The 27,797-nt window shown below is 37.8% G+C and overlaps 1 protein-coding gene and 1 pseudogene across 12 annotated transcripts in view; both read left to right on the top strand.

Moving 5' to 3' along the window:
• Positions 1 to 27,797, top strand: part of ARHGAP21 (Rho GTPase activating protein 21) — a 135,281-nt gene that overhangs the window by 57,993 nt on the left and 49,491 nt on the right. For all 12 annotated transcript variants that reach the window (XR_005235191.2, XR_005235192.2, XR_005235193.2 and 9 more), the window contains exon 5: positions 26,827 to 26,919. Coding sequence is in view for 9 of the 12 variants with exons in the window: in XM_008002539.3 (XP_008000730.3) it covers positions 26,827 to 26,919 (93 nt within the window). In the remaining 3 variants the exon portion in view is untranslated. The remainder of the gene's footprint in view (positions 1 to 26,826; positions 26,920 to 27,797) is intronic.
• LOC140712444 (coenzyme Q-binding protein COQ10 homolog B, mitochondrial pseudogene) lies at positions 952 to 15,256 on the top strand (annotated as a pseudogene).

The raw sequence follows: 27,797 nt of genomic DNA, 5'->3' as shown, positions 1-27,797 counted from the left end.
AGAGTACTTAAGATTTTTATTTCAATTAGTAATCTTTCTAAATGAGGTGATTATTTTAGGTAAGGAATGCTATGTGTTTTATCAATTAGGTTTATTGAGTCGAATATTGAAAAGAAGAGGGTTTGGGTTATTCTTGTAGTTAATGTTACTGTTGATTTAAACATTAATGAATGTGAAAGGACAGTCAGGCTGGAGATAAAATTATTTCTTAATAACTGATTTTAAATCAACTTGAACGAGTTAAAATTCACACTCAACAAAATGCACCCATTAAAAACTTTTATTTCTAGATAATTTTCAACAACAAAGTTGCAAAAATAGTACAGAGAATTTTCATGTATCCTTTATTTTACTTTCTCTAGTGTTAAAAACTTACAATACCATGGGGGGCTGGGCGTGGTGGTTCACACCTGTAATCCCAGCACTTTGGGAGGCTGAGGCGGGCGGATCACGAGGTCAGGAGATCGAGACCATCCTGGCTAACACGGTGAAAACCCTATCTCTACTAAAAATACTAAAAACTAGCTGGGTGTGGTGACTGGTGCCTGTAGTCCCAGCTACTCGGGAGGCTGAGGCAGGAGAATAGCGTGAACTCGGGAGGCGGAGCTTGCAGTGAGCCGAGATCACACCACTGCACTCCAGCCTGGGCGACAGAGCGAGACTCCGTCTCAAACAAAACAAAACAAAAAAATTTTACAATACCGTGGTGCCATCAACAAAACTAAGCAATTAGCATTGATACAGGACTACTGTATAAACTACAGACTTTATTTGGATGTCACCAGTTTTTCTGCTAGTATCCTTGTTCTCTTCCAGAATCCCTCATTGTATTCACATGTCGTGTCCCTATAGTCTTTCCTTGTATTTTATTACTAGTACTGATCAGTTATTTTATAGAATGTCCTTCATTTTCAGTTTATCTGATGTTTTCTCATTAGTTCAAGGTCATACATGTTTAGCAAGAATACCACATTTGCATCTATTGTAAGTGTACAGTTTGGTAAGTTTTGATGAATATATAACTGTGAAATCACTATCCCGATTAAGATGTGATATCAAAAACAACCTTTCCATCATTCCATAAAGTTCCCTTGTGCTCCTTTTTATTCTCCTGTCTTCAATCACTGATCTGATTTTTATCACTATATAGGTTAATTTTTGCCTCTTCTAGATTTTTTTTTAAATAAGTGAAATAATACAGCATGTACTTTTTTGTCAGGCACAATATTTTTGACCTTCACTGTATTATGTGTATGGGTACTATTATGTGTATAGTACTACTTTTTTTTCATTTGCATGAATATACCACAAATTGTTTAACCACTCAACCTGTTAATGGACCTTTGTAACAACCGTTTGAGGTCTTGAAAAGGTTATGGGTTAAAATGAGAAGGAAATGGCTTTTTTTTTTTTTTTTTTTTTTTTTTTTGCACTATCAGAAGTAATCTGAGGGTGTAGAGCCAGGCAGGACTCTTCATAGTTGTCGCTGGTACAAGATGAGCCACTCCTGCATCACCATCTGTCATGGACCAGGGTTTAGGATGAATTCCAAATGCTACTTGGCATGGGTTAGAAGTAAGCCTTAGTGGGGAAAGGGAAAACTCACAAAGCTGGCATCAGCAAGAGAAAAGAGGATATAGGTACTCCATCTTCCCATCATCCTAAAGGCTGATGTGCTGATGCCTGGACAACCTACTGGACACACAGCATCTAGAGTTCATGCCTCTTATGAGAGGAATATACTTTGAATAAATGTAGAAAGACATTGTTATAAAACTTCATGCAGATCATCATGTGTCTGACATAGCTCACTGAAGTGAATGGATTTAGTTTGTGCTTTGGCTAGGGAGAATAAACTTGAATATTTATAAGGGAAAACCAGAAGATCTATTGTAGATTCAGCAGAAGGTGATTTGAAGAGGAATAATAGAGTGAGCCTGAAGGGTATGATCTGCTGGAGAAGATAACAGTTTGCCTATTTTAATTATTAATATATGCTTAATTTCACTCAGAAAAAGAGTTTATGGCCACATGAAGAAATACCTTATTTATAGCAAGATAAAATACAAGGTCAAGAGTTTACGGTAAAAAATGAATTAAATTCACATTCAGAAGATTTAGTACATGTAAGTTCATGCTTTAGGTCCTAGACTGTTATTGTTGTTACTATTATTTTTTGAGATGGAGTCTCACTCTGTCGCCAGGCTGGAGTGCCGTGGCATGATCTCAGCTCAATGCAACCTCCTTCTCCTGGGTTCAAGCGATTCTCCTGCCTCACCCCCCCACCCCTACCCCGAGTAGCTGGGACTAAAAGTGCGCGCCACCACACCCACTTTGTATTTTTAGTAGAAACAGGGTTTCACCATGTTGGCCTGGATGGTCTCTATCTCTTGACCTCGTGATCTGCCAGCCTCGGCCTCCCAAAGTGCTGGGGTTACAGGTGTGAGCCACTGCACCCGGCTGGTCCTATACTGTTATTAAAGCTGGGCTGTAAGTTTGCTTTTGAGCTTGCCAGTGGCCATAGAAAAGATGAGAATATGATCAGTTAAGGATACACATTATTCCTAAGAAAAAACATTCTGTTTGCACTGAGGTCTGAGACAGGTTTCTCCCTTGGAAAACAAACAGTGATACAGTAGATGATATTTTCAACACCATTTCTTCTTACGGCTGTTTTTAAAGTGGTTCCTCAGTGTAAGCTGACTGCAAACCCCAAGGTCTCATTCAGCTTAAAGCACTTCTCAGCTGGGGATGATATTGCTCCCTGGAGGGTATATGCTAATGTACCCTCTTTATACGCATCTTGATCACAATTGGGAGAGGGGGAGTGTGTATTGGCATCTGGTGGATAGAGGCCAGAGGTGCTGTTGAAACAGTGCACAGGGCAGCCCCCCACAACAAAGAATCATCTGGGTCAGGCCCAGTGGCTCACGCCTGTAACCCCAGCACTTTTGAAGGCTGAGGTGGGCGGATCATTTGAGGTCGGAAGTTTGAGACCAGCCTGGCCAACATGGTGAAACCTCTTCTCTGCTAAAAATACAAAAAGTTATCCAGGGGTGGGGGTGCACGCTTCTAATCCCAGCCACTCACGAGGCTGAGGCAGGAGAATCGCTTGAACCTGGGAGGCAGAGGTTGCAGTGAGCCAAGATCGCACCACTGTACTCTAATGTGGATGACAGAGCAAGAGAGTCTGTCTCAAAATAATAATAATAGTTATTACTATTACCTGGTCCCAAATATTAATAATGCAAGGGCAAGAAACCCTGGTTTAAAGTGATGGGCACCAAAGCATTGTGGTCCAAGTGTATAGGTCCCCATGAGTCTGGCTTGATCCAGTGACAACATTCAAAGCGTTTAGAAGAATGGATATTCAAGGCTGCATATCCAGTGATCTTTTATGATTATTATCCCTTGTAGCTGAACTTGAGTTCTGAACTGAGTTACTGCTATAGTGTGAGGTTAAATTATCTGGTTGCTCTACTGACATTTTATGATGTTGATTAAGGGATAATCCTAAGTAAGAAAAGTTACATCGTAAGAAAATATAGAGTTAATATAATAACTAGAAGATAAAATGGCTAAAAGAAAAAGTCCATGAAGGATGTAAATACAGTCATCCCTTGATGTACCCAGGGGATTGCTTCCAGGACCACCCACATATGTACTGATCTGCACACTCTCATGTCCTGTAATAGACCCTATGGAACCCATGTATTGGAAACACAGCTTTTGCATCCTTGTGTTACTGTGAATACCATATTTTTACTGGAAAAAAAAAAAATCCGCAGATCTACAGAGTTCAAACCCATTGCTCACGGGACAACTGTAATGGAAATGTAGTAAAAGTTTACCATCAGAGGTCTAACAGATTGAGGGAGAAAATAATGATAAGTGAGGTTAACAAAAAGGTAAATCAATTAGCTAGTTAAAAGACTAATAAGAGGCCGGGCGCGGTGGCTCAAGCCTGTAATCCCAGCACTTTGGGAGGCCGAGACGGGCGGATCACGAGGTCAGGAGATCAAGACCATCCTGGCTAACCCGGTGAAACCCCGTCTCTACTAAAAAATACAAAAAAAATCTAGCCGGGCGAGGTGGCGGGCGCCTGTAGTCCCAGCTACTCGGGAGGCTGAGGCAGGAGAATGGCGTGAACCCGGGAGGCGGAGCTTGCAGTGAGCTGAGATCCGGCCACTGCACTCCAGCTTGGGCGACAGAGCGAAACTCCGCCTCAAAAAAAAAAAAAAAAAGACTAATAAGATAATTTCAAAAATCACAAAACTAAGCCTTTAAAATGGGAGAAATAGAAATTTAGGTACCTTACCTCTTCTGAAGCAAAGTTCAACAAAGTTGGGTATTTATTAAGTCCAGATCTGTAGTTTTCTTCCTAAGCGAAGAAGAATATGAAAAGGTATGAGAGTATTTGGAGAAAGCGATTTATAATATAATTGTAATATATTTGGAAGAACTGCTTGATTCTGGGGAGTGGATTGGGAGAGTGGTGGAAATTAGCACATGACTGAGAACTTAATCTGTTCCAGGCATCATAATATATATTTTAATCGTCTTCAATCCTCAGTCTAACCCTGTAAGATGTGAGATATTCCTATTTCCTTCACTCTAACCCTGTAAGGTGTGAGATTTCCTATATTCCTACAAAATAATATTCCTATTTTGTAGATGAGGGAACTGAGGCTGAGAAATAACTTGCCTACAATCACATAGCTAGTAAGTGATAGTAACTGGATTTCCAAATCAGTTGTGTCTAACTCTTAGGTCCATCTTATAATTCTGCCATCTTACTTCTGTTAACATCTTTTTAAGTCCCCTTCCTCATTTCTTTAATTTTATTTTAAAAATAATTCTAGTCTTAAAAAAGGATGTGACTTATGTAGTGTTAAGAATTAGAAGATAAATATAGGGTATATTTAGTATGTTATGAAATTAATTCTGTGAATCCTGCATGGAGAAAGGTCAAGGAGATCCCAAGTTTAGAGGCTGTGAACACTTTGCAGGAGCAACCATCACTTGTTACTCAGTTTCAGTACTTGGCTAGCTGTGGACCTGCAAAGCTTAATGAGGTTATGGAGTCCTAGTGCTCCACCTACTTTGATTGCACCTTTGCTTTCCAAGTGTGAGTTTGATCTTGGCATCCCAATTGATAGTTGGGGTCACAGGCTATTTCACAAAGGCCTGTTTAGCCCTAAGTATAATAGTTATGATATCATTGCAAATAACCTGATCAACAGTTATACCATATTGTATGTGAAAAAAATTTCTTCTAACTTCTAGACAATTGTTTACAAGTCAGTTTTTGAATGCAATCTATTCAGAGACAAACTATATGTAATTTAGTATTTTAATTCAACAGAATGTTATGATTTTTATCTTACTGTCTCATTTCTTTTGAAAACTTATTTTCAAGCATATTGAGATCATGAAATCCTTTTATGTAGAATTTTGTGTTAGTTTAGTTGAATCGGAGCCTCCAGTGTAATGATCACAGTCAAAGCCTAGAATCACTGGAGAGAAAATAATTGCCAGCATTTTATTCAAACTCCTAAGAGATGCTGTTATAATGCCAAAATTCTGTTAAACAGTTGAACGATTTTGTTTTGGTCTTCTTCCCTTTTGGCAATTTAGTGAAATCTCTTTTGCCACTTAATTTTCTTGTTTCTTTCTTATCAACCAAGAAATACTGAGCCATTTAATTTTCTGATTATTTTACTTACCCAGTGATTGCATTTTGTTATGTTTCTCATATCCTTTATGTGTGCACTCATATTTTAAAGGTATTTTTTCTTCTTGTTGGTCAGTTTTCTGTACTATGATGCAGATGTTTTATAAGAAAAAGGTTAAGTAAAATAATATTTTTTTTGTGGTAATAGTTGCTTGTGGATAATTAATACCTTGCTGACATCCTGTATTCCCTTCAATTTCTGGAGAACATAAATAATAATTTATAATATAATATAACAATATAGTATAACATTATGTTCTAATATAATATAATTATAATATAAATAATATTTTACAGAATTTATGAATATTAAGAGTAGTGGGATGGTGGCAGCCAGCTTCTGTGAGTCTTTCGGCAGCTCGAACTGGTCAGATGGCCTTGAGAGAAGGGTGGTCTCAGGATGCCATCCAAAGTTGATGACAGTGGTCGAAGCCCTGGCTCCAGCATGGGAGCCTGAGCAGAACATCAGATATTTAGCTTACTGTGATATACTGATGAGCAGAGCTCTTCCGCTACATACGTCAATTTTGATTAAGGAGATATGTGCAGTAACTTTCTTCAAAATCCTGCACCATTGATAAACAAAAGAAAATATTCAGAGAAGAGGATTTTAGGCTATTTAATGCAGAAAGTGTATGATGTTATATTGGGAATGGAGGATTGTAAGCATTTCATTCCTTGGTGCAAAAAATCAGATATAATATCAAAGAGATCTGGATATTATAAAACACTATTAGAAACTGAGTTTCCACCAGTGTTGGATTGATATTCAGCAATAACCTTGGCAAAACCTCATTTGGTAAAGGTATCCTGTACTGATGGGAGACTTTTCAAGCATGGTCCATGATCTAAGGCTTTGGGTGGGGTATCAGAAGCATGTTTAGAATTGCTTTCAAAATGTGTAGCAGCATTACATGGATCTCTTCTGAAGGCTTTGGGAAGGAGCATTCACTGAACCCTTGAGCATCTTTTTTTCTTTCTTTTTTTTTTTTTTTAAACGAGTAAGAGGGTGTTGCTCTGTGCCAAGGCTGGAGTGTAGTGGCATGATGATAGCTCACTGCAGCCTCAAATTTATGAGCTCAAGCCGTCTTCCTGCCTCAGCTTCCTAAGTAGCTGGGACTATAGGTGTGCCCCACTGCCTCCCAGAGTCATTTTTAACTATATTGGCCATTTAAACTAAGTTTCTCTGGCAGTTAGGTAAACATACTAATTAGGTATGTTTTTTATGAACTTTTAATGCTAGTCATTAGAACAATCACAGGTGTCTTAAATATTCTTGAGGATATTTTAGGAAGCAGGAAGAATAATGATGATGATGATGATAACAATAATGATGATGGTGGTGGTGGTGGAGGCTAATTTAACAGCGTACTTGCTGCAGTCCAAGACTTTGCATGGATTAACTCATTTAACCCTCTTAACAGCTTTCTAAGGTGGATATTATTATCACCGCCATATTTCAGATGATGAAACTAAAATGCAGAGTGTTTAAGTTACTAGCAGGTGGCAGAGCTGGACTACAACTCAGGAAGTCTCTAAGTTTCTACCACAGCTTCTCAATAAAGTTCTTTACTCTTGGCTGGGTATAGTGGCTCAGACCTGTAATCCCAGCACTTTGGGAGGCCAAGGCCAGGAGGTTGAGAACTGCCTGGGCAACATAGCAAGATCTCTGTATCTACAACACAAAAAAAGAAAGTTCTTTATTCTCGCATAATTCGTTCTTGAAAATGTGTAAGAACGAGTATTCTGGGCCGGGCACGGTGGCTCATCCCTGTAATCCCAGCACTTTGGGAGGCCGAGGTGGGCAGATCACCTGAGGTTGGGAGTTTGAGACCAGCCTGACTAACATGGAGAAACCCCATCTCTACTGAAAATACAAAATTAGCCGAGTGTGATGGCACATGCCTATAATCCCAGCTACTCAGGAGGCTGAGGCAGGAGAATTGCTTGAACCCGGGAGGTGGAGGTTGCAGTGAGCCAAGCATGCCATCGTACTCCAGCCTGGGCAACAAGAGTGAAATTCCATCTCGAAAAAAAATAAAGGATTCTGTTCCCTTGAAAGGTAGATAATAATAAAAGATCCGTTTGTATATCTTCTTTGGACAGTAATGCTGATGTGAACATGCATGTACAAGTGTTTGTCTGAATTCTTGTTTTCAATTTTTGGGGATTATACCTAGGAGTAGAGTTGCTGGGTCACATGGTAATCCTATGTTTTGTATTTTGAGGAACTGCCAAACCATTTTCCATAGTGGCTACACCATTTCTATGTCTCCACCAGCCATGAATGAGGGTCCTAATTTCTGTACATCCTCACCAACATGTGTTATTTTCCATTTTTTGTATTATAGCCAACCCAGTGAGTGTGAAGTGGTATCTCATTGTGGTTTTGATTCGTATTTCCTTAATGCCTAATGATTTTGAGCATCTTTTTGTGTGCTTGTCACCATTTGTGTATCTTATGTGGAGAAATGTCTGTTCAAATCCATTGCCCATTTTTAAATGGGGTTGTCTTTTTGTTGTTGAGCTATAAGTATTCTTTACATATTCTGGTTACCAGGTCCTTATCAGATATATGATTCGCATGTATTTTCCTCCATTATGTAGGTCATCTTTTCACCTTTTTTTTTCACTTTCTTAATGTACTTTGCTGCACAAAAGTTTTTAATTTTGATAAAATATAATTTATCTACTTTTTATTATTTTGCTCATGTTCTTGTTGTTAAAAACATTTTGATGAGTGGAAGAAACAAAGCACAAAAGAGTAGTACCTGGTTCCATTTATATAAAATCCTAGGAAAGACTAATCTAAACAGGTTTGTGAGTCGGCATGGTGGTTTTGCACCTGTAGACCTAGTTACTGGGAAGGCTGAGGATGGAGAGATTGCTTGAACCCAGGAATTCAAGGCCATCTTGGGCAGCATAGCAAATAGCGAGACCTTGTCTCTTTTTTTAAAATTTTGTTTTTTGAGACAGTCTAGCTGTGTCGCCCAGGCTGGAGTACAGTGGCATGATCTTGGCTCAGTACAAGCTCCGCCTTCCGGGTTCACACCATTCTCCTGCCTCAGCCTCCCAAGTAGCTAGGACTACAGGCGCTCCCCACCACGCCCGGCTAATTTTTTTGTATTTTTAGTAGAGACGGGGTTTCACTGTGTTAGCCAGGATGGCCTTGATCTCCTGACCTCGTGATCTGCCTGCCTTGGCCCCCCAGAGTGCTGAGATTACAGGCGTGAGCCACTGCGTCCAGCCAACACCATGTCTCTTAAACAAAACAAAACAAAATCCTCTTCTAAACAGTTCTGTGGTCTCCTGAATTGACTGGTAAAGGGTACCAGGGAACTTGTTAGCATAATAGAAGTGTTCCATATCATGGTTATGGTAGTGGTTACATGGGTGTTTGCAGTTGTCTAAACTTATTGAACCCTGCACTTAAAATGGGTATTTTTATCTTGTGTATGTTATACTTCAATAAAGCTGATTTTTTAAAAAATATGTACAACTTATCCAATCTACTGTTAATTGACATTGAATTTTTTCAGTGTTTAGCTACTTCAAACAATGCAGCTATGAGTATTCTCGTATGTGTACTTTTGTACACACATGTACTCATTTCTAGAGGGTATGTATATGTAGGCATTGCTGGGTCGTGGGTATGCATATGGTTACATTTAGCAGATGCTGCTAAACAGTTTTCTGAGGGGACCATACCCATTTATACACTCAGCAACAGTGTATGAGAGTTCCACTTGCTCTGGATCCTCACTGACACTTGCTATTGTCAGTCTTTGTAATTTTAGTCATTCTAGTGAATGTACAGTGGTGTGGACTATGGCTTTAATTTAGATTTCCTGAAGACTAATGAGGTTGATTACCTTTTATTTGGATTTTACCTGTCAGTTCTTTTTTATTATTAACTTGTAGGCATTCTTTAAATATTGTGGATGAGGACTTTGTTAGTGATATACAATTGGCAGGTAATTCAACCTGTGACTTGCCTTTCAGTTTCTTATTAGTAATTTTTATAAAGGGAAGTTTCTAATTTTAATGTCGTGTGAATTATCAGTCTTTTGTGGTTAATAGTTCATGAGTTCTAATTAAGAATTTTTTTCTCCTCCATGGTCATGAAGATATCCTCCTGTGTTATCTTTAAGATGTGTTATTCACAATTAAGCCTACAATTCACCTAAAATTGATTATTTTTGCATATGGTGTGAGGTAAAGGTGAATTTTTTTCCTATGTAGATATTGATTTGATCCCACACTATTTTGTGGAAAGTCCATACTTTCTCTCGAGCTCTGTAATACCACCTTGATCATAAAGTGTATGTGTGTAGGTCTGTTTCTAGACTTGCTTCTATTCCAGGGATTGACCCATGGCTCATTTTTGTACAGCTTCCAAGCTAAGAATAGATCTGTATTTTTATAGGGTTGTTAAAAAAAGAAGAATATGCGACGGAGATTGTATGTGTCCCAGAAAGCCTAAAATATTTACTGTCTGGCTCTTTACAGAAAAAGTTTGCCAAACTTTGTTCTATTCCATTGATCACTTTCTTTGCACCAAGACGACACTGTCTTAATTAATATGGCTTTATAATAAGTGTTGCTGTTGGGTAGAATAAGTCTTCTTAGAATTGAATTTTCAGTTTCTATACCCACAAGAAAAAATTCTGTTGGAATTTTGATTGATTTTATATTGTTTATAATACTGGAATATTTGAAATATTGAATGTTTTGATCCATGAATGTGGTATATCTCTCTCATGAATCCTTTGATTTTTCTTCCTTAATCACTTAATGTAGTAGATCATGTTGATACAGTTTTCAAATGTGAAACCAGCCCTGCATTACTGGACTAAACCAAACTTGTTCACAATGTGTGATGCTTTTTATGTATCACCAGATTTGGTTTTCTGTTTCATTTAGAATTTTTGCATCTCTGCTCAAGGATTGCCTTCACCTAAAGGCGGGCCTTGGTCTGATAATTGATATTTAGTAGCAGACATCAAGATGGAAGCAGATACTAAACCAGGATGAGATATGCAGAAGACTTATTGGGGGCCATGCCTAGAAAGGATAAAGAAGAAAGCAAGAGAGGACAGGAGAAAACTTCAGACCATGAGACAGGCCTGACCTCTGTGAAAGAAGAGAGGAAAGGAAAGAATTGGAAGGAAGGGCCCCAGACTGCAGCACAGATCTAAGAACTCCTCTTCTAGGCCAGTGAAGAGTCCCCAGGCAAAAACACTTGTCTTTTAGAAGAATCCTGCTTTGGGCAGGAATGGGGAAATGTGGCCTCTGCATGAACATGGTGATGGATCCAAAGGGCGGCAGCTGGGGCTGTCAGTCACAGTCTTCCCTGCGGCAGGTTCTTCAGAAGGAAGGCGGAACAGCACACCTCCATGCTTGACATGGTTGCGCTTTTTCTTTTCACCCCTGTTCACAAGTTGTATTCTTTTGGGGACCCCAACCGAAAACATGGTGTTTTCTAGAGCTCTTTTCCTTGGCTGGCCCTGAATTTCCTTTTTTTTTTTTTTTTTTTTTTGTCTCCTCAGCCTTTTGAGATTGATAGAAGCTCTGTGTAGCTGGTCAGTCTCTCAGCCATTACTTTGGAAACAGGAAACGCCTCAAGGTGAACAGTTGTGCAAAGCACTGGACAATCACCTCTCTGGATTTCCATGTATTTGGGACCTTGTTCCATTAGGCCATCTCTGCCTTGGTAGCTTTCTGGTGCCTTCACACAATAGTGATTATGTATCATCTAGCTTTTCTGGCTGTTGTTCATGGGTGCAAGAGTTGATTCTGTAACCAGCTAGTTCACCATAGGTAGATTTAGAAATTTTCACCTATGTGTTTAATGTAATTAATTATGTATTTATTATTTAATCTTCACCTTTATTTTGAACTTCCTCTTGGTTCATTCTTACATTTTTCTCTTTTCTGAGATTAAAAAAAAATAATTTCTCTTTTATACTTTCTACTTGAAAGGCTAAATAACATTATTACCCTTCTTTTAGTGGTTACCCTAGAAATAATATGCAAACTCATCAAAGTCTAATGCTACTTAATTCTGTTCTACTCTTATACAATATAAGAACCTTAGAACATTTTAACTCCACTATCTCCTTCCTATCTATATGTTGGGTTTTTTTTTTTGTTTTTTTGTTTTTTTGTTTTTTTTTAAAGAGATGTGGTCTCACTGTGTTTCCCATGCTGATCTTGAACTCCTGGCCTCAGGCAGTCCCCATTTAGGCACTATTCAGAGCCTCAGTCTCCTGAGTAGTTGGGATTATAGGCATGAGCTGCTGCGCCTGGCTCCAACATGTTACTTATATGTGATGTAATTCTCTCTTCTTTTTTCCCTGAAATATCTGTGTTCTCCCCTCATTTTTGGAAGGTATTTTTGCTGGGTACACAATTATTCAGTAATATTGAAGATATTATTTCATTCTTACTCTATCTCCCATGGCTACTAAATTCTCTAGTTTCTCTTTTTCTTCTTTTTTGTCTTTCTGGTCTGCATTCTGGATAATTTCCTCCAATATATGTTCAGTAAATTTCTTTTTAGCTAAGTTTTAAAGTTTGATTATGAGAAGTTTTTTAGGGTATTACAGCAAATATGCTTGATCACTTCTTATAGTTTCTTCACCTGGATCACTTTTAGGTTTATCTTTTTATTTCTTCAGACATGGTAAGCAGAATTTTTTTATAACCTGTGCCTGGTGATTCCTGTATCAGAAGTCTTTGTGAGTCTGTTTCTCTTGTTTGTTTTCTCTGGTAGCTTTAGCTTAGAAAATTGTTGTTTTCCATGGTGGTTTTTTTTTTTTTTTTAAACTGTTTTGTGTTTCTTGACCTTCAAAAATTATTACTTGGGGATTCTTTGAGATCTAAGATGAAAAATCTCTTCTCCAAGTTGATTGGTGTTTGCTTTTGACAAGGAACAGGCTGTTAGCTGAGTTAGCCTACAAATCCATGTCCGTGTGCAGTGTAGCCCGTGGCCACTTCTTAGAGCTGTCTTTTCCCTTCCTTTTTTTTCTTTTTCCTACTTTGTAGCCCCAAAGTAGCCTCTGGGTTGGTGGGGAATTATTTGTAGTTACCCTTCATCTGAAGTGTGGGTGAGTCTCCAGATAGATTCCTAACTGGACTTGGGGCTTTTTCTTCTATTTGCTGGGTAGAAAAGTCCTTAAAATGGATGCTCATGTTCAGTGGCCTGGGCATGTAGTGTTTCACTGTTATCTATAGTATTTTGGGATGTAATTTTCTAACAGCTAGGCTTTACATATATATATACTATGGTTCAGATATAAATTACCCATCTCTCTATATTAGCCCAGTTAGCTAGTACATTGATAAGTCATTAGATAATTTGCTGCCCATGTATTTGTCCTATTAAGAAGTAGTTATAATAAAATTACCAAGTTATTTGTAGTTTGCTATTATGGGTAATATTTCCTAATGTAAAATGTATAAACTCACTTATATGCATATATGGACACATACACATATGCATACATAAACACACACAAAGGTAATAAGTGATTCTATATGTTGCTAGTAACAAGTTAATTTCAAAATACTTATTTGTTCTTCTCTAGTGGACAGGTGGGAATATATGGGAAAGGAGGTCTCCAGGGTTGACTTCTGACTAACTAGGACATGATTAAAACACTTGGGAGCCTCAGATATAAAGGGGCTGTGATGGTAAGAATATATATACATTTTGACCCTATGATGATTTTTTTTTTTTTTTTTTGAGACAGAGTTTCTCTCTTGTTGCGCAGGCTGGAGTGCAGTGGTGCAATCTCGGCTCACTGTACTCTCCGCCTCCGGGTTCAAGCAATTCTCCTGTCTCAGCTTCCCAAGTAGCTGGGATTACAGGCACCTGCCACCACACCCGGCTAATTTTTGTATTTTTAGTAGAGACAGGGTTTCACCATGTTGGCCGAGCTGTCTCGAACTCCTGACCTCAAGGTGATCCACCTACCTCGGCCTCCCAAAGTGCTGGGATTACAGGCGTGAGCCACTGCACCCGGCTGACCTATGATATGTATTTTTAAAAAGAAGATGGAGAAAACTTGAAACTTTGCTTGAAAGAGAATTGCTTAGAGAGAAAGTGATAGCTGCTTTCAGATGTTTGAAGGGATAAATGGAGTAGATTGATGTTTCACAATTTTTAAAAGCTATAGATGGACCTTTCCCCTAATTCTCTACCGGAAAATTCCTGCTCATATTTTGGAGACAATCTGAGTGATCGTTCATGCTATGTGGTAAACAAGTAGGGAATTTCTTCCTCCTGGCATACCTCTTCTAGGGAGGTGGTGGCAGCAGCACGAACCTAATGAAGGCAAATAGAGAAATGAGAGGCAAAGGCTGGGTATTAGAATATGCAGGCTGGGCATGGTGGCTCATGCCTATAATCCTAGCACTTTGGGAGGCTGAGGTGGGTGGATCACCTGAGGTCAGGAGTTGAGACCAGTCTGGCCAACGCTGTGAAACCCTTGTCTCTACTAAAAATAGAAAAATTAGCCGGGTGTGGTGGCACATGCCTGTAATCCCAGCTACTTGGGAGGCTGAGGCAGGAGAATCGCTTGAACCCAAGAGACAGAGGTTGCAGTGAGCCAAGATCATGTCACTGCCCTCCAGCCTGGGGAACAGAGTGAGACTCTGTCTGGAAAAAAAAAAATGCAAAGTAAACTTTTCTTACATACTTTGACTTTTCAGTATTTTTATGGACAAGAATTTTTTGTATGTATTACTTTCAGAGCAAAGATCATTAAGAATAGAAATTGTCTGTTATTGCTGATTTTTCAGTGCCTAGTAAGTACCTGGTACCTATATATATTAGGAGCTCAGATGTTTGCTGAGTAAATGTGTTGAATAAAGGGAGGTGCACTGGGGTATTTCGAATGATGACTACCATCTTGAATTGGCACAAGCTTCTAAAATGACTATTCCCAAAGCTGCAAAATTTAGTATGTTAGTGTCTAACCTCTGCTGTTGAAGAAGAAAAGCGGATTTCTAACTGCCCTCCTATTTTTCTTTTATCTTTTCCCATCAACCTCTCTAACACAGAGTGCCACTGACACTCTTTTGATTTAGAAATCAGTTTCACATAGCTGCTATGTGTGTAAGCTAGAACAGTAATAACAAAAATATGGCAATCCTGGGTTTACATAAAAATTTGGACTTTCTCTTTGTAAAATAAACTGGTAAAGTAAGGTGGTCAAGTTAGATGAAAGGTTAAAAAAAAAAAATCTTTTACTTCAAGTCCCAGGAAACCTTGTTTATAGTGATCTAAAATGCAAGAAATTCAATTGGATTAAAGTAGCATTGTCAGAAAATTTCATTTCTAGGAGATTTTAAGAGTTTGAAAAACAGTGCATGAAGTTAATTTGGCAGCCAAGAAAATAAATGAAATTTTAAAAATCTCTTTAAGGGTTCTGAAATACTTCACATGGAATTTAGGATTTCAGAGAACTAATTGGAGACCCTGAACAGATAGGGCGATACAGATTAAAAAAGAAGAAAGTGCATGGCAGAGTATTAATGTTCTCCAAGATGTTAATTTCTCCTCTGGAAATACTTCTTTATAGAAATGTTATTTTAGAGGTAACTCTGTAATTAGGGAATTTTGACCTTTTTTTTTAAAATTATTTTTTAAATTTGTAATTGACAAATAATTGTACATATTTATGAGATACAGTGTGATATTTTAATGCATGTATGCATTGTATAATGATCAAATCATTGTATAATGGTTTCTTTTTATTATTAAAGGTTTTTTAGAGACAAGTTCTCACTATGTTGCTCAGGCTGGTCTTGAACTCCTGAACTCAAGTGATCCTCCCACCTTGGCCTCTCAAAGTGCTAGGATTACAGGACCAAGCTACCATGCCGAGCCATTTTTTTTTTCCCCTTAAATTCAGGGTCTCATTCTGTCTCCCAGGCTGGAGTGCAGTGGCACAATCTCAGCTCACTGCAACCTCCACCTCAGCCTCTGGAATAGCTGGGACCACAGGCTTGCACCAACGTGCTTGACTAATTTTTCTATTTTTTGTAGTGACAGGGTTTTGCCATGTTGCCTAGGCTGGTCTTGAATTCCTAGGCTGCTGGCTCTGCCTCCCAAAGTGCTAGGATTACAGGTATGAGCCACCACACCTGGCCAAGTTGATTTCATAGAAGTTGAGCTGTCTTTTTTTTTCAGCTGCTCTGTAACTTAAGACCTTAATCATAGACACCCCCTTGTTGGGTAGTCCCATTTTCCTTCCTGATGCCCAGCTAGTTAGCTTGCATTGAAAGTACTTGATTCATAAATCCATTTAGTAAAGATTTGATTATAAGAGTTATAGTTTCTGTTTTGATGTTTAACAGATAATTTTTCATCTTTGCTATAAAAACAGAACAGAAATATTCACATATAAATGCCAAATACATTAAATCAAGAAATATAATTTTTGTTCGTTTATTCCCTTAGCAAACATCTGTTGAGTCAGTCCTGTGAGCCACTCACTAAACTAATTATTGGGAAGGAAGTGATATGGCCTCTAACCTCACTTCCTTCAGATAGCTGTGCACATGTCATCTGTTAGAGAGGCCTTCCCTGACCACTTCAGAGAAACAGCCCTGCCTTTCCCTCTTCCTTTCCTTCTCACTCTGCTTATTGTTCTTCACAGCAGTTATTACCATTTCTCCTATTACTTATTTCTTCCTGAGCATTTTTCTCTCTCAGTTGGAATGGAGAGCAGAGACTTTATTTTCTTACTTTATTTCTTAAAGCCCAGAACAGTTCCTGGCACGTATATATCTAATGAATATATATAGAATACAGACTCTGATTCCTTGGGCCATGATCCTGCAACAACTGCATATACCTTTATTTTTGCACTTATGTAATTATTTTATATCCTCCACCAAACTAGAAACTACTTTTTTCTTTTTATTCCCTGAGACAGAGCCTTGCTCTATGGCTCAGTTGGAGTGTAGCAGCACGATCTTGGCTCACGGGAGCCTACACCTTCTGGGTTCAAGCGATTATCCTGCCTTAGCCTCCCTAGTAGCTGGGACTACAGGCACTCACCACCACAGCTTGCTAATTTTTGTATTTTTTAAGTAGAGATGGGGTTTCACCGTGGTGGCCAGGCTGGTCTTGATCTTCTGACTGAGGGTGATCCACCCACCTCAGCCTCCCAAAGTGCTGGGATTACGGGTGTGAGCCACCACACCTGGCCGGAACTTCTTGAAGCCAGAGTTTTAACCACCAGGCGAGGGGATCTCAGGTGGGGTGTCCATTGGGTTGTTAACAGATGAATAGGAGTTTATCAGAAGGAAGGAAAAATGGCATTCTAGAACAGATTTAGAGACATTTAGAAGTTACATTTGCACAGATTTGGTGGAAGGATTTGAGGATGGAGTGTATGTCTCCAGTTAAAGATGCCTTTTGGAGCATTATGCTTTTCTGACTTGAGTGACTGGATAGATGGGATGTCATTAAATTAAGGATCGAAGGATATTGAAGTGAAATATATCTCTCCTTCTTCTGGAGAAATGAGTTTAGTTTGGGATAAGTTGCATTTCTGATGCCTGTAGAGAGTTCAGTATCTAGCTGAAAATTTGTTTCTGGAGTTCTCAAAAGAGAGGTTAGGGGTTGAAAATAGATTTGACAGTCATTTTGTATGTTATTATTAACTCTTAAGCATATGTGAAACCATACACAGAGAGGATAAAGACATGTAGAATAAAGGCAGGACTGTTAGAGATGGTCAGAGAAAGAAGAATCAGAAAGGAAATTTGAGAGTAAGTGGTGGAAAGCTCTGAGGACAACCAGGAGGAGTTGGTAATTTGCTTATTAGGAGGTGATAATTTTAAGTGGGGCAGGGGGAGTGGAAAATTTGTCCTTTGTGGTAGAGAATTCATTAGGATTTGGACTAAAGAGCTGGACTAGACCTGACAAATGGCAGTTTGGTAAAGTTACTGAGAACAGTTTCAGTGCAGTGGACGGAAGGGAGGAGGAAGACAAATAGGAGTGGGCTGGAACATAAAAATTAGAGCAGCAAACCTTGACAAGGTCAGGGTGGGGTAATTGTCAGTTTTGCCCCCCAGGAGATATTTGTTAATTTCTGAGAAACCCTGAATTAGAAGTAACTGAAGGTAAGTGATATATATATACACTACATTTTTAAGAAGCGTGAAAAACAATGGGATAGAGAGCATAGCTATATGGAAAGGTGGAGAGAACTTTTGATGTTTACGTTTGGGAAGCTTTTGTATATCCATGAGATTTGGAGAGAAGACCAGGGATTTTCTCACATGACGTTTTACATGTGAGAAGAGATAATTATGGAGGCAAGGTCCTGAAGAGGGCTGATGACTAAATCCCACCTGAAATAAGACAAAGAACATGAGGACAGGCAAAAAAAAGTTGAGGATATAGCAACTGAGTGAACTGGGAGACAAGGTTATCGAACTAGCGTGAGGAAATCAGCATAGAACAGCAAGTTAAAGAGGGTTATTATGGCCAGCTGTGGTGACTCATGCCTGTAATCCCAGCACTTTGGGTGGGAGGCCGAGGCAGGAGGATCGCTTGAAGTCAGTTTGAGATCAACCTGGTCAATGTAGCAAGACCTTGTCTCTGTAAAAATAAATTAAAAAAAAGAAGGTTACTAGAAATTTGAAACAGCAACCTTGAGGGGGCAGGAATTAAAATGCAAGCAAGAGACTTTTCTGAGCAGTGTCAAGAACTTAGCTGAACTGGGAAATTGTAAATCATTGGTTGTTATGCAGTCTTATTCAGCTGTAGTAGCAGGCCAAGAAGAACAGAGCAGGCATATTTTGGAATTCTCCATAGTCAGAGTTGGCAAATCAAATGCTTTGAAAGGTTAAGGGGAAAGGAAGTTGAGGGTGCTGGTGAATTTTATTGAAATACTGATCCATGGGTAATCTTAGTAAGAAAGAAAGTTACTTCTATTCCAATGTTAGTATGTGTGTTGCCAAAGTGAGCATAAAAGTAATTTCTGGAGGGAGACTGATAGTTTAGAAGAATGGAGAAGACTAAAGGGAATGGAAGGTCTTGATAAAGTCAAGCAAGTTTGATTTATTGAAGGACTGAGAGTGATAAAGTCAGATAGAAAGGTAATTGGTTAGAGCACTATAACAAGTTTTTCTGAGTTTGCAGAGAAATTAAATTCTAGCATAACAGAAATAATAGGGTTATGAATCTAGATATGATAATATCGTTTGTGAAATGTGTGAAATGTTAGGGGGAAAAACCCAATGCTACTTGAACTTCAAATACTTCAGAAGGCAGATGCCAGGATTCGTTGTTCATTGTAGGATAATCAATGCCTGGCACATTTGTAAGAGCTTGGTGAATATTTGTTGAATGAATAACACCCATCTACAGGCTTTCTTGCCTAGATACTTCATAATGCCAGAAAATTTTGATTCACGTCTGACATCTAGTGGTATTATACTTAAACTGCTGTTGAGTGGCAGCATTTTCCTTACGCTATTTGAGGGAAATAGTACAGATTAGTTGTAGCACAATTGCTTTGTTCCTGAAACAACTCTCCAAGTTGGTTTTGGGAATTTTTACTATTGGCATTTTCCAGGGCTCTAATTTTAATTAGTCAGCAAACATTTATTGAGCATCTACTATGGGCCAGGCACTGTTCTGTGTGCTGGAGATTTTCATGTACTGTGTATTCTCGTGCATATATGAACTCAATGAACTTGAATACATAAGTAGAGCAGTTGCATTGGGAATGGGCTACTTGTTAAGACACTTAACTTAGGATTCTACTATGATTTTTACATGTGAAACCTTTCTAAATTTATTTCATAGCCTTTGGGGCTATCATTTCTGTCATGACATACTGCTTTTTATTAATGTTAAGTAGGTATTTAGGAAGATGAAAATAGAGTGGGTTAGTTTGTCAGCTTACGGTAGAAATCACATAGTGCAGAAAGCTACATACTGTGAAGAACTATTGAAGGATTTTGTTGTCTTGCCTTTAAGAAAATGTAAAGTTCTTATCTGTTAGTGGTGTATATGGATATATTTAAAGTATCTATGAATGACATGATATCTGGGATTTGCATTAAAATGTTTTAAAGTGGGTAGGTTTCAATGAAGCAAGACAAGATTGACAGATTTTTAAATAATTATTTAAGCTGCATTCATGGGGCTTTGTTGTCCTCTCTACTTTTGTGTATGCTGGACATTTCCACAGTAAAACTTTTTTTCTTTTTTTTTTTGAGACAGGAGTGCAGTGGCGCAGTCTTGGCTCACTACAACCTCCGCCTCCCGTGTTTAAGCAATTACCTGCCTCAGCCTCCCAGGTAGCTGGGATTACAGGCATGTGCCACAATGCCCGGCTAATTTTTCTGTATTTTTAGTAGATACAGGGTTTCACCATCTTGGCCAGGCTGGTCTTGAACTCCTGACCTCGTGATCCACCCGCCTCTGCCTCCCAAAGTGTAGGATTACAGGCGTGAGCCACCGTGCCTGGCCAGCAAAACCTTTTAAAAACTAGAGAGGTGTGGGTTGAAAGAAAGGTTAGCATGATTCAGTTAGAACATGGTTTGCTTTTTTATATTGAACTGATTTTCTTATTTTGTTCTGTTTGTTATTACTTGAAGATCGGGTTAAGTAGAAAGATAGTATGTTTTTACTAATAATAGATATAATGTGATTGAGACCTGACAGGTGACATTCTACTGACAGTATCCAGAGATTATTGGAATTTGGGCTTGGGAGCTCATGGTAATTGCTGGATCTATAGATTGGAAACTTGGAGATATAAGTTCAAAGTGCTAGCTATCACTCTGCAAGTGAGAGCATTTTGAGTGAGAATTTGGGGAACACCTAGATTTAATAAATTGGCACATCTTTCTTAGTACTTCTCTCCTTACCAAAAAACAAATACACTAAGAAAGGACTAATAATCTGCCATAGCAGTCTTCTTCTTAAATTGGATTGTGCTTCATGACTTATATAGGATGTATTTATCATATGATACATATGGATTTTTAATGTTGGACATTGTGTCTCTGTTAGACTCTTAAGATAACTGTGTGATACCAGTAAACCGTATCCCCATAATAAAAGTTAGAAGCCTGTTGTCACCATTAAGAAATAATAGTTATAAAATATTTTAGGCAAACAAAATATAGGAACAAATGTTACTTCTAAATGCTTGCCACCCGTCTTTGTCATCTTAACATTTCAGCTTCACCTCCACCCCTCACAACCTTTCCTTTTCCTCCTTTCTCTCTCCCGAAGACATAAATGACTGCAAATATAATAAGGCCCTTTTATGCCACTGCTTTCCTATTCCCTTCCTCCAGAGGTAATTACTAGCCTGAATTTGGTGTATATTACTCCTTATTTTTGTTTTTTTCCTTAATAGATCCACAGTTCCTATCGCTCAATAAATTCTTCTACATCCTGTTTTTTTCTGTGGCAGTCTGTTCTCCATCAAAGAGAAATAAGGATCCCTTTTCATCACTCAGACATAACTTTGCTATGCATTTCAGTCTGTGTTGGTGTTTCAGTTATTTTTTTATCTGAAAAATATATATTAATTTATGCTATGTATTTCCCTTAAATAACTGATGCTTGGTACCTTCATATTCCATTATGTGATAAACCTCTTTAGCTTTCCACCTTTCTGGAGGGTATACTTCTTCCCAGGCTTATCTAACTCTCAGATTGGAGCACAGTCTTATTTCAACAGCCTTTTGTTGTGTATAGATAGACATTTTTCTTTGGCAACAAAGAAGTCAATGGAAAAAATACCATTTTTTGAAATAAGTCTCATAAAAGCAGAGATTTGGTTTGACTAAAAAAATTCTCCAAGTGTGAGAACTTTGAGAGAGAAGAAACAAAAGCTCAATCTCAGTGATAACCATTATTTTCTTTCTTTCTTTTATATTTTATTATTTTTTAAAGCCTATGGCACCTGGTATTCCAAGGCAGTCTCCCATCCAAGTATTAACCAGCCTCAGTCCTGCTAAACTTCTGACATCAGACAAGATTGGGCACATTTAAGGTGGTCTGGCCATAGACAAGAGCCATTATTTTCTATTGCTTTGCTCTTGATTAAAATGTAGGATAGTTTTTCTTTGTATAAACTATGTATTTTTCCAGTCTGTTAAGAAATATGTTTCTCTTGTCCTCAGAACTGTAGGATTTTCTTACTATCATGGTCTGTTTCTCTGTGATCTTCATTATAGAGTCCTTTTTGTAACTGGCATAGTTCAAATTTTGTTGCTTCTTAAAAGTAATCTGTTAGCTTTAGTCTGTTTTTTTTTTTTTTTGTATACTTAATATTTAAAAATTTCAAATAATTTAGATGTTGCAAGTGATTTTTGTCTTAGGCATTCTCCAAAGAAGGAGGTCACTAGCAATTTAACTCATCCTTTTTGACTGACAAAGCCACCAGACCTACAGATGTAGCACTTCGGTTTTAGACACAATCTCTTTGAAGACAAGTCTATAGTTTGTGTCAGAGTTATTGGAAATTTTTTTAGTATAATCTCTTCTTACCTTTTCACTCTCTTTTCTTTCATGTTTCCCGTCCCATCCCCTCCCCCGGCAATATTCCTTGACTTCCCTATAATATGACAGTTGAGTTTTATGGGTGTCCTTTCAACCAGTATTTATTGCTCACTTGCGATGTGACAGGCTCTGTGTACCCAAGATCGTCTCTGATCTGTTTGTAAACCTGAAAAGTTTATAATCAGGACTGTCATAATAATAAGTAATTTAAATACCTGTGTGCACTAAATATTATATAAACGCTTTACTGGATTATCTTTTTTAATCCTCACAACAGCCTTGCAAGGTAGGAATAATTATTATCATCATCCCCACTTTTCAGATCAGTAAACTGGGGGCACATACAAATCATCTAAAATCACTTGGATATGGGGTTGTCCATATGAAATACAGAATGCCTAATTAAACTTGAATTTCAGATAGACTACTACTATTTTTTAGTTTAAATATATGTCAAATATTGCACAATCTGATGACCCCACTTGGAAAATGAATGACAGAGGTGGGATATTAAACCATGTAATATGGTTATAGGGCCCATGGTCTTAACTGTTGAACTCTAATGAATAGAGAGAATAGGAATCACATCCACCTGCACATTCAGTATTTAGATGGCAGCTACTACCTATATATAATTAATATTTTTACTCAAGTTATTTTTTCCCCCAACTGATCACATTTACTTCATTGTAGACGTATGTGTATTCTTTCTGATTTCAAGTGTACTGTTCAAGTTCAGGTAAATTTACCTGTGCTTTTTATGTCTTTTTAAGTCAGTACTAATTATATATTATAACATAAAATGGTACTTTTTCTGAACCTGGTTACTTTAGCCATTCTCATCCATGTAAGATAATTGACTTTTTACCTTCTTTTCTGCAAATATAGGAAGATTTCACTGCATGTATGTGCCAAAAAGACATACTCTCTTTTGATAAGGTTAGGAAATGATATTTGAGTAAGGTATTTAACAGTTCTTTGAAACATGTCCCATGTGTTCTCAAAAAATCGAGAAGTTATAAAATACAGATGTGGAATTGAAAGATACTTTTACTAAGAATTGCCAGGGAAGCCATCTGGGTCTGCTGAGTAATCATACAGCGAAGTAAGGAGTCATTTTTCCTGGTGAATTACCACGGTTCGGGATCAGGCTTTCAGTTCTGCATATCTAGAAATTTACTTATAAAAGCTATAGACCTGAGAGAGCTTGTGAATGACACACGTGTTAAATGTGATACTTTTGATTTCCAGTTCTAGCAAAATTGCGGAGCACGTACCTTAAAAAGAAGACACTCTTAAAATTCATGAGTCAAGTGTTTAACTCAAGACATAGAGCCAAGGTGTATAGAAATTGAAGAAAAGTGTATTTCTTAGTGAAATCTGCTTATCTTTAAGGGATACTTACGGGAAATGTTTTTCTCTCTCTAGGAGGAATTGGATGATATCTAGGTAACAAGTCAGATTTTTGGAGAAAGTTCAGAAAGGAAAGTGAGCAAGAGGCTGGGCACGGTGGCTCACACCTGTAATCCCAGCACTTTGGGAAGCCGAGGAGGGCGGATCACAGGGTCAGGAGATCGAGACCAGCCTGGCCAACATAGTGAAACCCCGTCTCTACTAAAAATACAAAAAAATTAGCCAGGCATGGTGGTGGGCACCTGTAATCCCAGCTACTCAGGAGACTGAGGCAGGAGAATCGCTTGAACCTGGGAGACAGAGGTTACAGTGAGCCGAGATCATGCCACCGCACTCCAGCCTGGGCAACAGTGCGAGACTCTGTCTCAAAAAAAAAAAGTGAACAAGAATTAAAAGTGCAACTCTCAGCAGATGTAACAGTGCTTGCTATAGGACTGGACTCTATTTTAATCTGTTCCATCTTCATATGTTTTCAGGCATAGTATATTGAAAGATTTGTCAATGACAAAGTGTGTCTGACTTTACAACGGCAGTTATTTCAAAATTAGTATTTCTTTTATAGAATTAACACCACATTATTTTGGAACACCTCTATTCTGTGTAAGTGAAATTTTCTATCAGAATTTTCTGAAGTCACCACATTGCTACCCAACGTTTTATTATTTTGTAGAATTCATTAATGGTCATTTACATTTTGTATTTTTAAGTATGATATAATCACCTTTGAGACACAGTGGACTAGAAGACGTTAATAGGAAAAATGTTCTTCTCTTTTATTATATAAATCTTTCCGTGAAAGCAGTGACTTGATGCAACAAAACTTACTAAGCCTTTAGATCTCTAGCCAAGAATATAGATGTTTTTTCTTTAATGCCAACTATTGTAAATTTTAGATTGACCACAGAGTGACCTAACCCGATCACCAACTTGATCGGAATTCAGCGTTTGCATTTTAAGTGACTTGAATTGATAAGAAAGTATTTTTTTCCTTTTAAATTAATTGCAGATGGACTGTCTACTTGAACACAGTAGAGCTTGAGAAATGAATCACTTTCAGTTTTGAGGCGGCATGGAATTGCCACACTTGAATTCAGACCTGGATTCAAATCCCTACGCTGCCTCTTAGCAACTTACTGAGTCTCTTTTTCCTCTTCACTCAAATGGCAATTTTAGGATCATAATGCCCATCTTGAGGGCTTGTGTGATTTAAACTAAATAATAAATGTATTAATTCGTTGAATAATTATTTATTGAATGCCTGCTCTGTGCTATGGATATTAGTGAGCATTGCAAAAATTCCTGCTCTTTATGTTAGAGAGATATACAACAAACATATAAGCAAATAAAAATGTAATTTTAGGTAGTGAGTTGTAAGTTTTATGAAGAAAAAGTGCAGCACACACAGAAAATTTCAAGTGGCAAAGGAAGGGATTTGGACTGATGTCTGCTGGCTTCTAAAACAAGCAATTTCTGCTATGCCCCATTGCCTTTGAAATCTAGCCATTCATTGCTTTAGAGGGCATCTTTCAGAATAAATGGCTAAGTATTTAAGGGGAGCTAATGATAGATATTCCTTTATTAAATAACTTCTTTTGAGCCATCTTGGTGCATACACTATGGTAACAATTCAGTTTTATATGGCAATAATTATGAACTCTTTATATTTGACACTCAATCATTTTTTGCTCAGTATTGCTGTTTAACAGGTAGTATCATGTTACTCAACACATGTATATGCCTTATTTTCTCTATTACATTCTTCTTTAAGGGTCAGGACTGTGTCTTCTACTTCAGTGATTCTCAAACTTAAGTGTGCATTGCAATCACCTCAGAGTTTCTGATTCAGGAGATCTAGGGCGGGGTCCACAAATTTGCGTTTCTAACATATTCCCAGGTGATACTGATGCTGCTGGTCCTGGGGACCACACTTTGAGAACTACCGTGTACCTCCTTCTTCCCCCACAATACTTGTGCTATTTATCGCTTAGCTTAAATGTCCTCTCATCTGCGAATTTGTCATTGACTTCTATTTCACTGAAACAACTAGTTGTTCTCAAAATTTAATGTGTATTAGGATCACCTGGGAAACTTGTTGACAAAGCAGATTTCTGGTCAGACTCCAAAACATCCATTTTTAGCAAGTACCTTAGATGTTAATGCCAATGATCCATGGAAAACAGCCTGTGAAATTCCAGCTTACGGGGTTGATCATGCTCTCCTCATTGCCATGACTGTATTTTGTATTTGTCTCTGATTGTTTTTTATATTACACTGTTATTTGTTTGTATGTCTTTCTCCTCCTACCAGACTCCCTGAAGGGAAAGGAATATGTCTTATTCATTGTTGCATTTTAAAGCTTATTAGCACAATGCAGTGTTAAAAAGCAGCAGAGGCCAGGCGCAGTGGCTCACACCTGTAATCCCAGCACTTTGGGAGGCCGAGGCAGGCGAATCACAGGGTCAGGAGTTTGAGACCAGCCTAACCAATATGGTGAAACCCCATCTCTACTAAAACATACAAAAATTAGCCGGGCATGGTGGCGTGCACCTGTAGTCCCAGCTACTCAGGAGGCTGAGGCAGGAGAATCACTTGAACCCGGGATGTGGAGGTTGCAATGAGCCAAGATTGCACCACTGCACTCCAGCCTGGGCAACAGAGTGAGACTCCATCTCAAAAAAAACCAAACAAAACAAAAAACAAAAGCAGTAGAGTGAGTACTGCCTGTGTAATCAGCTTTGGCACTTGTTAGCTATGTGACCTTGGAGACTTTATTTAATCCCTCTAAGCTTCAGTTTCCTCTTTTATGAATGGTAGTAGTAGCACTTACTTGCTATGGAAATTAGCTCTGAGGTATGTACAGTATTTAGTGTGGCAACTGACATACGGAATGTAGCAAGTAAATGGAAAGCATTACAGTGTTGTGGTTGTCATTATGTTATGGAAGAAGCAAAATAAATGTTTGAATTAATGAAAACTCTTGCATCATAATTTTAGCATCCAAATTCAGGATATATATTTAATACTTCATTAAAAATATTTGCTTAATTGTCTCAAATACTATTTTATATTTTGATATTTTAGTAAGGTATTGTGAAGTAAAATCATGCTTTGGGCTTCTCTGCAACAGGAAAACAAAGAAACCGCTTGGAACCAATGGATACCATATTTGTTAAACAAGTTAAACAAGGAGGACCTGCTTTTGAAGCTGGATTATGTACAGGTACTGATACTCTTCTTTAAACAGTACCTTTTAATTTCTTTTTTACTTTATGTCTTCCATATTTCAGGTTTGATATTTTTTCCTTTTGCATCTTTCTGTATGCTTTTTCCTTTTCCTTCACATCTGTTGTTACTAATTTTGAGAACTAATTATGTTTCTTGATGCCCAAATGGATGAGTTTGAACAGAAATAACAATATAAATTGATACACTGTGAGCACTTTTAATTACCACACAGATAATAGACTCTTAGAGGCTCTTTTAAGGGACATATTTTTCATGCATTGAATTTTCACAAAGGATTACAAAGTAGCAAAATGATGAAGGTATTTATATGATATATGTGAAATGATCTTGGATTTTTAAGTTCTGGAAGTGCCTGATCTGCCAGAGTTGAGTTAATTAATTTGCAGCACAAAGAGTGGCTTAAGTCTCCAATGCAGTGTAAGCCTGGCTTCATCTGAAGGTGTCAGTGTATGTGGCCTAATTGGCTGGATGTAGTAGCTCTTTGTTCTAAAATGTTTTGTGATTTGTGATTTTAATAAAACCTAAGTAGAGATTTCATTTATGCTAGTGCACACTCTAAAATAGTTACTTTCTTTTGTTTTTTAAACATCAAACAATTTAAAATGGGAATTATTGAAAAACTATATTTCACTGCCTTTTAAATAAAATGCTATATTTTCACCTACAAATATTAGAAAGTAGTGGACATCATTGCTAAGATTTGTAAGGATGTGCTGTTAATGTATTACTCACCTTAGTTATTTTTTTTATTACACTTAAAGTAAGCCTGATTTAAATATCATTAATATGTATAATATGAATATTAGTGTGCATATGGGATTTCTTTAGAATGTATTATCTGTTATATTTTAA

Source organism: Chlorocebus sabaeus, chromosome 9, assembly GCF_047675955.1.
Source record: "Chlorocebus sabaeus isolate Y175 chromosome 9, mChlSab1.0.hap1, whole genome shotgun sequence".
NCBI lineage: Eukaryota > Metazoa > Chordata > Mammalia > Primates > Cercopithecidae > Chlorocebus > Chlorocebus sabaeus.
Note: the sequence above shows the minus strand (reverse complement) of the source record. Positions and strands in the feature narration are given on the sequence as shown.